The 17370-nt window shown below is 31.5% G+C and overlaps 1 protein-coding gene across 1 annotated transcript in view; it reads right to left on the bottom strand.

Moving 5' to 3' along the window:
* LOC134706064 (uncharacterized) overlaps nt 1-16613 on the bottom strand; it is a 29379-nt gene extending 12766 nt beyond the window's left edge. Inside the window, exons 1-7 of the mRNA XM_063564774.1 lie at nt 16549-16613; nt 12910-12992; nt 12371-12418; nt 9854-9974; nt 8616-8659; nt 5065-5124; nt 2860-2944 (exon numbers count right to left, since the gene is read on the bottom strand). Of these exons, the coding sequence (XP_063420844.1) occupies nt 2860-2944; nt 5065-5124; nt 8616-8659; nt 9854-9974; nt 12371-12418; nt 12910-12992; nt 16549-16585 (478 nt within the window). The 5' untranslated portion in view covers nt 16586-16613. The remainder of the gene's footprint in view (nt 1-2859; nt 2945-5064; nt 5125-8615; nt 8660-9853; nt 9975-12370; nt 12419-12909; nt 12993-16548) is intronic.
* Between the last annotated feature and the right edge of the window lie 757 nt (nt 16614-17370).

Below are 17370 nucleotides of genomic sequence, written 5' to 3'. Positions count from 1 at the left end.
AAAACTAACGGCTCATCTCTGTACAAAAAAAGAACAAAAACAAATATGCAACACATCAACACTTCAACTAACGACAACCGCTGAGTTACAGGCTCCTGACTAGGTCACTTAGAACAGACACATACACACAGAACGTCGCGGAGTTAGTGTAAGTATATATGTAGGTTGGATATTGGCAACTCGACCTCGAATTGTTTCATGCGAGGATTGTTTTCTTTGGATTATATTTGGATTCAATTTATTTGTCGACCAAGCACAGAATTTTCTACTTTCCACCTGGCATTCATAATGTATCAATTATTATTTAACTGATCAATATAAAACTAGATTTAGCCATGTCCAACACCACAATTTGAATGGATTTGCTAAATGAAAGCAGTTAAATCTGCAACATTTTTTTACGAATTCAAGAGATGCTGTACCATAATCGTGCAAACTAGTCGTGCATTTCGTTCACATAAAGACGCTCGAAAGTAGAGACACATTCCTGATTTTCCCAAATATATAGATTATTCAGGTCTTTCCACATCAATTATATAAATTATTGATGAGAAGCTACTTAACGTTTACTCAACACAGTTGAGAACCCAAGCTACTTTCTGCATCCTTGCATAGGTTTCTTCATACTGATTCAATAAATAAATGTGTCTGTATACTTTTGCCTGATATAAGGGAGACAATTGTCAACGGTTGAAAAAATGTCACGTCGGGTCTCACGTGATTGTTTTATTTACAATGATTTAAAAAATATATGGTTTCTATATACTTCTGCCTGTAATATTGTTAATATTAGGTACTTCCAGTTAAATCAAATTCACACTGGTCTCAAATGATAGGTTTTTGCACGGAAATTTAAAAAAAAAACATTTAGTTTGTAAGTCCTGTTCCATGACATAAGTGCTAAAACAGCTACTTCCGGTTTACTCATGGTCATTTTTGGTTGATATATTATTAGGGTCAGTTGTCAACCTAAAGTTTGCAAAAGACTCTATGACTTTTTCATGTTCCAAGTTGGAGTAACAATCCCTTAACCTTAAATTGAATCATTTCAGCTCCAATAATACTTATTAAAATGTCTTTTGATTGTTTCGGAATAAAATGTTAATATCTTAATCATTAATAGGTTACATTTTGCACTAGTTCCTTTTAATAGTAAGAGAGGAGATAATGTATCAAGGAACACTCAAAATTTAGAATTTGACCTTGACCTTTGACATTTTATTCTATTCTTTGGACTGAGAATCTCAAATCAACATACCATACGTCTCTTTCACTTATGGTTTACCAGTTACAAATTTTTATATCTTATTTCAAATGCATTAGGGGAAATAACTCTTATATGGACTCTTCGTATCGCTTCCGCCAGGATTGGACAAAAACTCCTGAGGATATAGCAAGCAATTAAGTCAAATAAATTTGTCGCTTTTTTATCGATTACGGAGGATAGCTCATCACTAAGGAAACATTGTTTGGAGAGATAAATTTTATAGTAAAAAGTCTTCCACTAAACAGGAACAGTCTCAATAAGTCAATTATTGTTCGATATCATATGTAAAATATCTTAGCGACATTTGCGAAACCACAAATTAGGGCCTTGTAATTTTGTCCGTCTGATGAGTTAAGCCTTTTTCAACTAATTTGTATAGTTCGTTCTTATGTTGTACTGTTATACCACTGTCCCGGGTTAGGGGAGGGTTTGGATCCCGCTAACATGTTTAACCCCGCCACATTATCTATGTATGTGCCTGTCCCAGATCAGGAGCCTGTAATTCAGTGGTTGTCGTTTGTTTCAAGTTTTACATATTTGTTTTTCGCTAAAAAAAATTATATAAAAAATGCCATTAGTTTTCTCGCTTGAACTGTTTTACATTGTCATATCGGGGCCTTTTATAGCTAACTATGCTCATTGTTGAAGGCCGTACGGTGACCTATAGTTGGTAATGTTTGTGTAATTTGGTCTCTTTTAGACAGTTGTCTCATTGGCAATCATTCCACATCTTCTTTTTTTATACGTAACCAATTTGGCGGAAGAAGCTAAAACAAATAATCAGAATAAATTCAGTAGGTTTTGTAAAAGAATAGAAGAAAGATTTAATTATTGAACAAACACTTGTATTGTTGAACGATTGCTTTTCGTATACTGATTAAAAAAATTAAAGTTATCGACTTTAGGTATGCTAATAAAGCAATATTTTCAAAACATAGCTTGTTTCTGTTAATAGTAAATATACTGGTGATGTAATATATAAGCCATTTAACAATCTAAAGTCAGTTAATGTGCATTACTGACATGCCGTTAATATTTCATTTTAAAATAATAAAACAACTACCGGAAGAAACAATTGTATCATGTTTCCTATAGTAATTGAAATATGAAACTGTATCACATTTGCAGAATACTAAATGTATGATATGGCATTTGGATGTAAAAACATGCATACATTCGAGATTAGTGTGTAAATAAAATTTCGTTTTTTTTTTCTAATCGCATACATCTTACTTAAACTGATCTAACTATCTGTTATAGTTTTGGTAATAGGGCAAACAAAAAAGTCTTACAACATACCATAGTAATAATTTTGTCTGCCAAATTCTAAAACCAAAAATGTAAAAAACATAACGCGTGAAACACAGTTTATTGCTAAGCAAACGAATGTATGATTAATGACTACTTGACCACTGATAACATCAAGCAGGAAACGTCAAGCATTATTAACATCGACATAGTGGTTTTAAATATCATCTAATATACCAAGTTTTAGTTCTCGTTCAAAGGCACAAAATAGCAAATAAATTATGATGTGAGATATTAAAGTGACAGTATGAATACTAACACTTGAAAATAAGCTTTATATTCACCTATAGAAAGATAACTATCAATGCATTGCTGTGTACTGCAATAGCATGCTGTACTAGAAACATGCGTAGGAGAACAGCTAGATTTCTATAATGAAAAACATACAGTTTAAATTTCATCAGAACATAACATAAAAGGGTAGGCTTAAAACAAGTTTTACTTCTTCTAAATCACAACAAATGTTTTAAGAAATGCACTATTTTAAATAAAACTTTTGTACCTAAATGATAGTATTTGAAATTTGAAAAACAATATTTATTATGAAGTTCAGATGAAGATTCGGGTCGTTAGTAAAGTCCTAAATACATGTCTGGTAGTGGGTTAATCACGAATAAGTGTTCACTTCCTAGGAATGGCAGTTTTACATTTCAGTTACGTTCATTTCCTGAAGACCATGTTTCAAAATCGTGCCCAAAGTGATCTGTATCAATTTCAGATGAATTCATTCCTATTCTTTGTTTTAAGCAGGTCTCATTTGCATTAATCGCTCTCAGTAAAGTTGGAATATAGTTATGATACTATTGTTAGAAAATAAAGAATGGCGCATGTTTTGGTATTTGTACTGATTCACTCATAGGGTTTTTGCATCGTAAATGAACACATTTCTTCTAAAACCAGCTGTTGTCATGATACCGGTTAATGTTTTTCTCATATGTGTTATGATGGTATAATACAAAACCCCTAACGGGAATAATTATGAAGTCATTACCTTTCAATACGTTTAATTGGGGTTTGAAGCTGCCATGTCAGTTATTGACAGTAGTACTTTGTTTATTAATGAATCATTGTCATTTTGCTTAGTTCCTATTATTTATTCTGACATAGGACTTGGACTTCCATTTTAAACTGAATTTTGGAGTTAAGTATGACGTCCATATCCACAGAACTAGTACACATTTTAATTTAGGAGCAAGCTGAGTCTAACCTCCGGATGCAGGATTTTCTCTCTTTATTAAAGAACCATTGGTGGTTCGCATCCATTTTTATGGTCGGTTTGTTGTCTCTTTGACATATTCCCAATTTCAGATTCGGTTCCACTGAGAAATTCTGCTTACAAAAATATTTGATGTTCTTGTTGTTTTACTCCTATTATATCGTCAGTAATGTTTCCTCTTGCTTTTTGCTGCACAGCAATTGATACTTACACACACATAAAGTGTGTTAATCTTATTCATCTGAAAGTTGTGTTGCTGCCTCGCTGATACTATTAAAAGATAATTTTGTCAGAGGAGGGAAAAAAGTGTTTGTACTTGAAACGTATTGGAAGTGTGTACAAGTAATGGTGTAGAGGTTTTCTGATAATGGGTTGTGTTTATCAAAAGGATAATCAACTGGGATTAACCAATACAAATATTTTGTTCTTAAACTTCAATGATAAATCAGGAGTTTAATAAAAAGATAAAACATGTTAGAGTCGTCTTTATATTCAGTCAGTATCTCGACTTCTTAAGTAGTTTATCTAGTAAAACATTTTATTTTTAAAGACACATATTTGAGATTCCATGGCAACGTTATTGTCTGAGTTAATTTGACGAATTAGTCTTGCTTTTCCTTTAAACCGAATCTCTGTTGCCAAGGCTGAAGCTCTGGTCTCTATGTTTATTTCATTTAAAGATAGCCTGTGCTTAAGCGAATTCCATTTTGGATAAAGGTCGTTTCAATGTTACCAACAAATAATGATTGAGTTGTGAAAACTTCAAAAAAACAGAGAGACATTCTGTATTTACCGGTTTAGCGTTCCTGTTATTCAAATAACACAGACAGACGGAATCATCCGCGTTGGAACTGTCACGTATACGTTATGATTAAGTCTATTTTATTACCAAAAAATAAATACGCCTCGTTTATCCGAATTATCCATAAGGGATTACAAAAGTTTGATACTAGATTAAGTATATATAAATCATTCGTAAGTTAAAAAATAAATGAAAAGTTTAACGTTTGTTTGTACTCATGATGATTGCATCCACTTGTTTGCTACATTGATGGAAGAATGCCAATATTAGGATTGTAAAACTGGTGATTATTTATCAATAACTTGTAATACAGATGGATTTATCTGCAGATTAAAAATATTGCAACCAAGTGTAACCCTGTATTAATACCTTTGGAACATTTCATGATTATTTGCAATTCTTAATTTGCACTTCTATAGAGTTTTTGGCTTGAGTTATAGAAATTTTGTTTTTATATTTGTTTTAACTTACATGTAACGTGTTATTTCCACAATGAATCCTTCTTCCATGATCGGTTATCATACAATAATCCTGAAAATCAAAAATAAGTATACAATTATATAGAATAGTAGAATATTGTTGTTTCAAACCTTATCCCGTCGAATGGTATTGTTCATTTTACAAAAAAGACGTTCAAAGGTGATACATATGAAGATTATCTATTATTATGTAATAGGCTTCTTCGATTATGATAACATAACACAATATTCCGGCTTCAACTGTTTGTATATTGACAAATGAAAACATATCCGACATGGTCACGATGTACAAAGACATTAGTTCTGCTTTTAAGTATTACTTATTGAATGGAATGGGTTTGGGTCATTGTGAAGGAATATATAGTGACGTGTAGATGATTTCATCATCGTTCTTTGATCCTTGGTAAAGAATTGTCTTATTTTATTATTCATATCAGACTAGTTTTACACACGACACACGTATACGTAGTCTTCTAAACCTCAAATACACAAAACGAATAGATTACAGGTGTCATATTCCTAACTTGATACAATAGTTTTCCTAGTATGTAGAAAATATTGGGTGAAAACCTGGTTTTATAGCTAGCGACATATATCACTTGTATGACAGTTGCATCAAATAAATTGTGAGACAATGTTCTTTGATAAGTTTTTTTAACTCACATAGTCAATTACACGGCATATGGGGATTTTGTTCGCAATACTTTCTCTAGACCGGTTATACATACAATGCATTTGATATTTACGTTTTCTTTTAAAGACAGATGAAAAATATCAGAGTAACATTTGAACTAATCAGGTGACAATATTCTCCATGAATAAAAAAACGTGCACACACCATTAATAACTGGGGTGATACCTAGTGCTCAGGAATGTTAAGCACCACCTTTTTACACATATTTCACACAGCTTTTCGAATTTCCGGTTCTACCTCGTGTTTGATTTTTGCCTTTCAACTACTTTATTTTTTGGTCACATCATTTGCGAATAAAAATGACAGTTATTGCACAGAAACAACATTTGTGCAAATATAGTGTTATCCTTATGAGAGACAATACTATGTCTATAAACCCAGGTTCAATTCACCATTTTCTACATTTTGAAATGCTTGTACCAAGTAAGGAATATGACAGTTGTTGTCCATTCGTTTCATGTGTTTAATAATTTGATTTTGCAATATTTGATTAGGGACTTTCCGTTTTGAATTTTCTTCGGAGTTAAGTATTTTTATGATTTAACTGTTTTTCAAACAGTTTAACTATACAATAAAATGTTATTGCTTGAACATTGATGATTACATTACTCTTCGTAAAATACATATGGCAATCACAAGGTCGTCAGTTAGGTTGATAAATGTCTCATGTGTAATCAAATCAAACTCCTTCTTTTATTATGCTACCCATGCTATATGAATTATCCAAAAGTTAGACTCAGTTACATCATATATTAAAGTATCAAACGTTTAAAGTCAGCTAAATTTTGGTGCATAGCTAAATCAATGTCGACTGTTGTTTAATCAATAATGAAATGAGCAAATTGAAAAAAATCTCCAAATAAAAACAAAATGGTTCAAAAATAAATGATATACATGTATCGAAGCAAAACATCAACGTGAGTTTTTTTTTGGAATTTTGGGTCCTCAATGCTCTTCAACTTTGTATTTGTTTGGCTTTTTAACTGTTTTGATCTGAGCGTCACTGATGAGTCTTATGTAGACGAAACGCGCGTCTGGCGTATTAAATCATAATCCTGGTACCTTTGATAACTATTTAGTCTTTGTATATAATGTTTATGTATTGTCTATTGTAATGTTGACACTCACAGAGACAACAGAGGTCTAACTGTGATTATTTTTTAGTTAACTTTAGGGTATCACAACAATGGTTTAAACAGTTTACCAAATTGCAGTTTGAATTCTTCTCTTACAAACTAAACAACAGGTTAGATATTTTACTCTATCCGTATTTGGTACAATGTTTGGAAATTTTGGGTCCTCAATGCTCTTCAACTTAATGCTTGTTTGGCTTCCTAGCTATGTTGATCTGAGCGTCATTTATGAGTCTTATATAGACGAAACCCACATCTGGTGAATCAAATCATAAGCCTAGTACCTTTGATAACATATTACTCAAGTGAACGGTTATTAGTTTAAGTTAAATGCCGTGCATTCAAAAGTAATAGTTACCATTCACGTGTCCAGCTTCTGTGACAATTTCGTTGATGTCTTTGTCATAAATTTCAAACAAAATAATGTCTAACTATAACACGAGTCAATGATTGAGAAAGTCTGACTTTGACATGAAAACTTCTATCATACATTGTAAATAGATTTTATACATAAATAGTTCAAAACATTGTTTTGTAGGTCAATGATTTATAGCTTTATTTTCTGAAATTGATTTAGAATAAATTATTTTTATTACTGATCTGCTGACATTGTAAGGAATTTATTTTTATTGAGTTTTTGTATATACTAAAAATGTAACAAATGATACAAGGCTAATGATGTTGCCTACAAAAGATTCATCAATACGACCTGAAATGCCAAATAAGTACGAAATTAAAGAGCATTGAGGAATCAAAATAATGAAAGATTTTGTCTATTATTATATAATCCTCGGTGGTTAACAAGCACTGGTACTTTGAATGATTTAAAGTTTTGCAAAACAGTTAATCTATAATTTTACCATATCATCAAAACTTCATGTCAATATAGAAATGGAAATCTACCCTGTTTGTGATACCTTCCTAATGTACACAAGAATTTGTTTGATTTATAGAACTTTGAATGTGTTCCCTAATATGTTTTAACAGGTTTTTTTCCAAAAAAAATTTTAAGCACAGTGAATAATAGTTTATTTATCATGGAAATAATGTTACAGACACATTATTTATAAAAAGGACGTAAGTACTTATCAGACAAAACACAATTTAGCTGATTTTACATCCAGGTAAATATTGAACCTTTAAAAGTAGCAGATTAGTAATGGATTTAGATTTTTTTATCGAAATTACAATTAGGAACGTACTTGCTGTTGGAAAACAGAGCCATCAATTATAGACTTACAAAACAATGTTTGAAACTATTCATTTATAAAATCTATTAATGACAGCAATATTCATGTCTTAGTTGGAATCCTTTCACGGATTTGTCTATACTTTTTGGACCTTTTAGATCATAGCTCTTCATCTTTTATATAAGCTTTGGATTTCAAATATTTTGGCCACGAGCATCACTAAAGAGACATATATTGTCGAAATGCGCATCTGGTAAAGGCAAATTGGTAGTGTTAATGTTATTGGACCTTCTAAATCACTAGAGCTGAATGATAAATACAACTTATCATTTCAAAGCACATACTTCAGACTTACACCCTAACACTTTAGCAAATTGTTAAAATATTTTGATCAATTTGTGGGAGAAGAATCCAAACTGCAAATTTGTAACCTTTTTCACACATTGCTATTGTGGTACCCCAAAGCAAACTGAATAAAAATAGTAGGAAAATAAGAAAACAAAGAAGGAAAATGAAAATAGCTTACGTCACATGAATGGCTTCCACAGTGAAGATTGGGATGATGATGAGCTATAAATTGAAAACGTGTAGACATAGGAATCATCAATAGTCAAATCATCATAATCGGGAATAACAGATAGTCGGTTACATTACATTTAGACAACTATTTTAACATATCATTGAAATCAGGATTAAAATGTTTACGCCAGATGCTCGCTTCAATTACAAAAGAAACTGATAATTAAATGTTAAAATGGCCAAAAAAAGATAATTTTGACTTGTGGATTCTGGTTACTAATTTTTATTTCATCTTAACACATGTTAAAGAATTTACTTTTACGGTATGTTCTGTTTTTGGTGATATATATTAGGCGTGACTCTGTACTCATGCATCCCGTCATTTTGTTATTGTTTTTATAGTGAACTTTGTCTATTTACCTGTTTATGTTTCTTTGATACATATGACGTTGCTCTGTACCTTTGAATCCCGTCCTTTTTTTGTGTTATGGTGAAGTTTTGTATTTTTGTCTTTCATTATTTCTGATGTGCTTTGTCTATATACCTTTTTATGCGTCTTCGTGACATATTTGTTCGAATGTTGATTAAGATTATAACAAAATGTTGACTACTATACCACTTTTTAGCATTTTATCCATCATGTCTGTTTGCTCTGTTCACACATTGTTGCCAATATAATGGAATGTTATGCGACTGTGATACAATTGAAAAGTTTACCTAGTATAAAACCAGGTTTAATTCAATATTTTCTAAATAAGAAAGTGGCTGTACCAAGTCAGCGATATGACAATTGTTATCCATTCGTTTGATGTGTTTGAGCTATTGATTTTGCCATTTGATTAGGTACTTTTTTGTGCGTCTTCGTGACATATTTGTTCGAATGGTGATTAAGATTATAACACAATGTTGACTACTATACCACTTTTTAGCATTTTTATCCATCATGTCTAATTGTTTTGTTCACACATTGTTGCCAATATAATGGAATGTTGTGCGACTGTCATACAATTGAAAGGTTTACGTAGCTATAAAACCAGGTTTAATCCAATATTTTCGAAATAAGAAAGTGCCCGTTCCAATTCAGCGATATGACAGTTGTTATCCATTCGTTTGATGTGTTTGAGCTATTGATTTTGCCATTTGATTAGGTACTTTCCGTTTTGAACTTTCCTTGTACTTTCGTGATGTTTTTATTATATATCTCTACTTTAACTTGGACACGTGTATTATAACAACAATACGTACCATAATAATCCTTCATACTACTTACACAGGTCTCACTAGTGCAGTAGCAATGATTTTTATCAGCTCCTGTTGCTGTACAAGAATGAAGAGTTCCATGATGACCTAATATCCATGAAGCAGTCTGCGTTTATTTTGATAGAATATAAAGATAAACATTTTGTTTTACATATATGATAACAGTGTATGGATTCACCTCAATCAAGAATGCTGAAAACCCCAATGTTTCGATGTAACTGTAAATAAGACCTGAAATCATCGCCATTTACAAAGGGGAAAAGTCAAGGATTTTGATATCTATATTGGTAGGATATATATAATAAAATGGATTTAATTTTAAAAAGAATGGCTAATTTTACAGGAGGTCAATTTTTTTCCTTTATTCATGAACGGGAAATTTAAAACAAATCGATTCAACCAATACAACTAGGATATGCACTGCTTCTCCGCTCGAGATAGTAAAATTTTAATATTTAAAGTGCGAGGCCTGCCAAGCTATTTTAAAGAATTAAAGAAATTTGACAGTTGATTTGTACAGTTGTAATGACAAAGATAGAAGTAATCATATTTCAACGTAATGATTTCATCTATGAGAGAAAAAAAAAACACATACCGTATAGTCAGCTATACACGGCCGTGACAGAAAAAAACGAGAAACAATTAAAACGAGAAAAATAACTGTTTAATTTATACCATAAAATTTACGAAGACCAAATATGACAGGTATAACAGACGTAAACAAGCGACATAATGTGGTGGTTGTTATACATGTAAGTGGGCGCTAAACCTTTACCATAACCTAGGACAGTGGTGTAAATACACAACATACGAAAAAACTGTAAAAATAAATTGCAAGTGACGTAGATGAATAGATCTGCACGAAGCACATACAAACAAACTAAATAAAAGAAAAACAAAAAAGCCGAATACCAAATAAATAAGAAAAGGGGCATTCAAAACACGGACAATATCAAATGTCATAAACCACTGGAACGCGTGGAAGCTATTTTAAGGCCAATTAAGAAATAAGTCATGATTTTTAAGGCTATCAGTTCAGTTTTTAAGTAATTTGATAATGCATGATTAACTGGAAAAAAATCATACAACAATCGTTAAATTTGTCTTTACCGAAGCATTGAGCTCTGACCCGCCTTAATAACAAACAGACTACAAGCAGTTGTATTAAGAAGGTATAAGCGAATGTAATCTATAATATTTTGTTGGTTCAAATAGTTGTGTACTTGAAACTGCATCTTTATGTCACTTCTTATGTCATCTTGGTGGGGGGATTGTGTTCAACGACCTTACAAACAACTGCTTGTAGTTAGCAAAAAATAAGATAAGTATGATTTGTGAAGTGATTTGAAAATCACACTTATGTTAAAAAAATCTTATTAGAAATTAGAACGGCTCACGTGATAAACAGGCTAAAAATAACGATGTGACATGCAAACTCATAAGTCGAAAATAAATTTAAAATTGTCTACGCCATTAATCCTTCCATCACTAATATACAAAAGAACGAGGCAACACAAAACATAATAAAACTAAAAGGCTGAACAAGACACCCTACAATAACTGGGAATAAACCAGAGGCTCTTGAGGAGAAAGCATATCCTGCTTCACATGTGGCACCCGTAGAACAAACCTTGTGATTAGTCTGAATCGGTAGGTCAAATTCTGGGAAAAGTTACGACAATTGAAATACTTTCGTTTTCATCTGTGATATGGATACTCAAAAACGTCATTAAACTTGTGATGGCGTCCGTTCATAAATTTAACGAAGAGCGGGTATCAACTTTACCGCTTGGAACAATTAGTTGTAATAGCTTCCTTGTAAGCTACAACTATCTATCAAGAAAATAATGAAAGTAATTACAAGCCCTATAATATCGAAAACACTGAGAAAGTAAAGTAACTAAAATAAAAGCACAAGCATACATAACTCCGAATAAAATTCCAAATCTGGTTTTTATAGGTAACTAACGATATCACTCGTGGATATAAAGTACTAAATGGTGGCCCCGTTGCCGGCGATGTTATTTTTAGCAATTATCTCCTTAAAAGGCGTTTTCATTAAACTAATTATGGAAAATCTGTTGTTGTCTAATTGAAGCTCGATATCTATTTGTGATTTTACCACACTCAAATATATATATGGTTCCATGGCTTTTCTTGGTGAATTTTGGGGTTTTTCACGATATCTGACGATTTCGCAGAAAATTTTCCCTAATTTTGAGCAACATAAAAAAATTATTTTCGGCATTTCATACTATGCATTTAAGGACAAATTTGTGCTTGCATGAAACTTCATTCATAATGCTTTCCAGAAGAAAAATATATAAAAGATATAACAACCAATCACAGAGAGCCATCTATTTTTATCTCTATGTCATGTTCCCTTCATAAAATGGCTGCGCCCATGTAATTTTATTTGGTACATTGTAACCTCGTATAACAGTCGAAAGTGATATATCAACATATTAAGATTTTTTTTATCATGTATGAATAATTGTATACCTGACATTGTCCTTGTAAACCGCCACTGTTTATCAATAGTTCACAGTACTGAAATACACGTGTGTTTAAATAGAAAGACAAGTACATGTATAAGTATGAACAAAATCTTAACAAATAGATACAAAGTATTGTGAAAAATGATTTATTCAACATTTGCAAATACCACGATGAAAAATTAATTTAAAAAAGAAAATGAAACCTTTTCTCTGATTGATTGGGTGTTGTTTGTTTATCATAACAAGTCTATGCTTGAAACTTTTACATATTAAGTTAATATATAAATTCAATTGAGGATCTGTATTAGCTCTGAGATACGCATTTCGCAATCATTCCGATGTTAAAGATGAAATATATATGACATTTACAACTAAAGTTCAACTCATCATAACAACTGTCATATGGTTTAATTAATCTCTTGTGTCTTTAACTTGGTTCGTATTTGCAATGTTGCAATTATCCCGCATACCTACAACAACAAAGCTAAGAAATCAACTAACTACGTATAATGAACTTAGAATTATTTACAACTTATAATTTACCATGTGAGCTGCACAATGACGTGTCCCACACGTGGTTACTGTTGCTTGAACAAATATCACATTTGGAAGGAAACAAGCAATACCTGTAAAACATTTTAATAACATATAATTTCATAGTTATGCTTCTAATATACGGACAAGGTCGAATAATGTATAAGTAACACAAAAAAAGAATACATATTCAATTGGAAACGTCTGTCAGTATACAGTCAAATGTTTATGCATGACCGCTGGAAAGAACTCTCGATTGTCAACAACATTTGAAATATAATTACAACAGTTTACAAGGATAATACCAAATTAGTAGGTGCGTTCAAGAGTATTCAAATGCTCCCGTATAATTTGAAAGAACCAACTATTGAATAGCAAGTGATGCTCGACTTGTCGGTTTTATAAAATGACATTGTCTCTTCCTCTTCATTTTGTTTTCTTTAAAATGCCATTCGTTAATTGAAAAGCTATCATTAAGGAAGGTAGATCTGATGTATGTTGCCACATTTAGAAACTAAATAAGAGCAACAGTAGTAAAACGGTGTTGAAAAGTCATGAATCGATTAAGAGAAAATAAATTATAACATGCAAAGTAAAACCGATAAAAACACAACAAATATAAAAGGAAAACAAAGGAACAACAGAAACACTCCAATTCATAAAAAGCAGAACACAATCATCTTTCATGAAATGGATAAATTCCGAGAAAAGAAAACATTCATCGTAAAACTTTTCAACTAGATAAAAACAAAATTGCTCTATCATATGTTTACGACTGTTTCCTACTTTTACAAAATATTTTTTGATGGTTGGTTTTAGTTTCCAAATTTGCCACAAAAGGGGAGATAACTCAGATAATGTTACTTTGGAAAAGGAATGTGTTTTGAATTTACCTTTTTTAAAGCCAGAAATTGAATCCAATTACCCCATATTATGAGTGTAATATTTTCGTATATTATCATAAAATTCTCTCATTGAGTTTTATATTTATATGTTTGTATTTTCATGTAAATGTTCTTATGCTACAGATATGTTTCATTATAAAATGTTATTTAAATTGTCAAACAGCAATCTCGCATAATTCAGAAATTAACATTCATTTCAGAATCAAATGTAACATTCATGACACACGAGCCTCCACAATAGAGTGAACAGATAAATAAAAGAAAAACATAAAAAAGCGTGTTTTCATAATCCTAGAAAACAAATGTAGTTATAAGTATTGAATGCTTCTTTTAGTAATGAGTACGGGTATAAAATAGTTGACACGTACGATTTACAGTTTTTATGGAGTGTAGTCAACGCTTTAACTACCCAATATATACTGACGGATTTTAAAACGCTACACTCGAACATTTTTTTTTTGGTTTTCATTTTAAAATATAAATAACGCATGAAATACTAATTTGAATATAAAGTTGAAGCATTTCTTCATCGTCTATGGTAAGATTGAAATTCGAAAGTTGATTTGGTTAAAAAATCGTGGTTTTTTCGTCAGCTGTAAAAAAAAAAACCTAAGTTGTTGAAATAAAGGTTAACCAATGCTATTGTGAATGTTTAAAGTCATGTTTTCCCCCTTCTGATTTTACCCATTTGCACCCATTTCAGTCTGCTGTTTTCTACTAATGTGGTGTACACTTGAACCTTTATTAACAATACCAAAGTGGATTAAGGGGCCTCTCAGCATACGAAAAATATTGCTGATTTCAATCTGCCCTGCCATGACATCCAACTAATTGGTAACAAAAAAACGAACGTTGTAGCCTTTATACTTAGTTGCAATGACGTAACGTCATACTACGAGTTATGACTACTTGCCTTGAAACTGCTTAAAAGTAATTGTGTAGCCTAAAATAGTTTTCAAAAGAACGTGCAATAAATTATGTCGCTTTCGAATGACTTAATTTAAATTTTTATATCTCAATCGTGACAAAAAGAGAAATTAACAACTTTTTACTGATTAACACTTGGCAATAGATTAAACGAAATGTTTATCGAAGAAAACAATTCTCAAAAAATCATGCATGGGATTATAAGTTGAGTCCAGAAATTCGTGAGACATCAAAACGTCTCGTTGTTTGAATATCTGTAGACATTCAGGTATTTTACTATTCCGAAAGGAGTACGGAAAGCATGATAAGCAATAAAATGAATATTGATTTGTGATGATTTGATGAAATAATAAACAAAATATGTGTTGCATTTTTAAAAGTCCATCAATATATTCATAAATAGAAGCACTGAATAAATAATTACTTCTTCTGTCTGTTTTGTCATGATCGTCTGTTTTTGTAATTCATATTGAAAATGTATAATTATACCTATATGTTGTAAAATAATTGTTTAATAAAGAATTAATTTTCAATGTATTCAAGAAGTGTGTGAACTGTTTTGTGACTAAATCGATAACAATATTAACAACATTTAGTGTCATGTTATTGTATATTGCATTTTAATCATATTTTATATTTTCTCTTTGATAATTATTTCCATAAATGTAAATTGAACGTTGAATGTGTCTATAATCTCCATTGCGTGTCTACCTGAAATCCATTTGAGGTTAACCAGATGAAGTTGCATTATAAACAAGGAAAAGTAATTACTAACAAAAGCAATTGAATACCAATTTCATTAAAGAGCCCATTCAATTGTGGAACCACAACAGGACAACTGTAAATAAGTTTTATCGTTTGAATTGTTTTACATTGTCTTATCGGGGTCTTTTATAGCTGACTATGCGGTATGGGCTTTGCTCATTGTTTAAATAAACTCATCATAGATACCAGGACTAAATTTAGTATATACGCCAGACGCGCGTTTTGTCTACAAAAAACTCATCAGTGACGCTCGAATCCAAAAGAGTTAAAAAGGCCAAATAAAGTACGAAGTTGAAGAGCATCGAGGACCAAAATTTAAGGCCGTACGGTGACTTATAGTTTTAATGTCTGTGTCATTCTGGTCTTTTGTGGATAGTTGTCTCATTGGCAATCATACCACATCTTTTTTTATATACAAAATGATTGCTGATATAGTATTGTCTTGAAAGTCAATCATTCAACCTCCTTTAACTCCGTATCTTTAGCAAGGACTGGATTGCACATTTGTTCAACAAATTAAAATAAAGAATATCAATATTGAAATTGAAACAAGGAAGCAACTGGAAAATCAGTTCGTTTCACTGATTTGTCCAACAACACATTTATAGATAAGAAAGATGATTGACATATTTCAAACATTTTACATGAAATCAAATACACCTATAACTAATGCTCATTATGAGTTTATATATTTGTATCGAGTCATTTGGCCACCAAAACTTTTGGGATGTTATCCTGACGGTTTCAGTTGTCGTATTGTCTGAAGTACACACCAATATTTGTTTCTGTCTATCTTGAACCAAGCTAGATTTAGTTATCATTTTACTATTTGATTGTATGTATGTTTGTTTGCTTGTATGTTAAAATGACACATTAGGATATCTGTATATTGCGACCATAGCATGGAGGATAAATTCCCAAGAAAATAACATGTAGGGAGACTAGGCTCAATTGGAATTCAAAATATTAACAGTAAACCAAATATATAATTAACCTATTTGTAATACAAGTAATAATATACCAAACAAACACAGAAGAAGTGATAACATACCTATAATTAACAAAGCCATGTCCATGATCGTGTCCATAGTCAGAGCTTATCTTGTCAAATGTTGATTACTTGTAGTACTTATAAAGGTTAACTACGTATAGAATCATGTAAGATATAAATTTATAAATATTGATATCGCGAAGCAAGTTCAATGTATAATGCCACCAGAAAGGATACATATGAATATTGTTATCAGTCATGTTAATATGCGGTACACCGAAATTCGTTTTAGTATTCAATACAAGTATTTGGTGTGCACAGCTTGCCTTTGTCAATATTTAGATTGTTAGCCTTTATGTAACACATATGCAGTTTTACCATACTACAATCTTTTGATACCTATAGTTTGGCATTGCACAATGTAATGTTTTTCTCTGACTGTTAATGACGTTTTTAACTAAATCAATTGTATGTTGGATGTGTACTGATTGATATTTTAGTAGTTGATATATGTTTTTGTCGAGCCTGCGATTGTTTTGTCGCAAAAGCGAGACATAGCGATCCTACGTTCCGTCGTCGTTAGCAGCGGCTTCCGCAAAATTTACTCTATGGTTATAGATTTTGAAATTTTAATATCTTTCTTAAACTAACTTGGATTTCTACTAAACTTAGATAGCAGCTTGTTTATGGTTATAAAATAGTATCCAGAAGTATTTTTTTGTAAAAAACAAATCCTATGTTTCATTTCGAAACCTTTCATAGCCTATCATACAGTATTGGGTTTTCTCGTTGTTGCAGGCCATGAGGTTGTCTATTATTGCTTACGTCCACTTCATTTAAACTTTGTTGAACAGTTTTCTCATATGCAATTATACCACAAAT

The sequence above is a fragment of the Mytilus trossulus genome, chromosome 2 (genome assembly GCF_036588685.1).
Source record: "Mytilus trossulus isolate FHL-02 chromosome 2, PNRI_Mtr1.1.1.hap1, whole genome shotgun sequence".
NCBI classification, from domain to species: domain Eukaryota; kingdom Metazoa; phylum Mollusca; class Bivalvia; order Mytilida; family Mytilidae; genus Mytilus; species Mytilus trossulus.
Note: the sequence above shows the minus strand (reverse complement) of the source record. Positions and strands in the feature narration are given on the sequence as shown.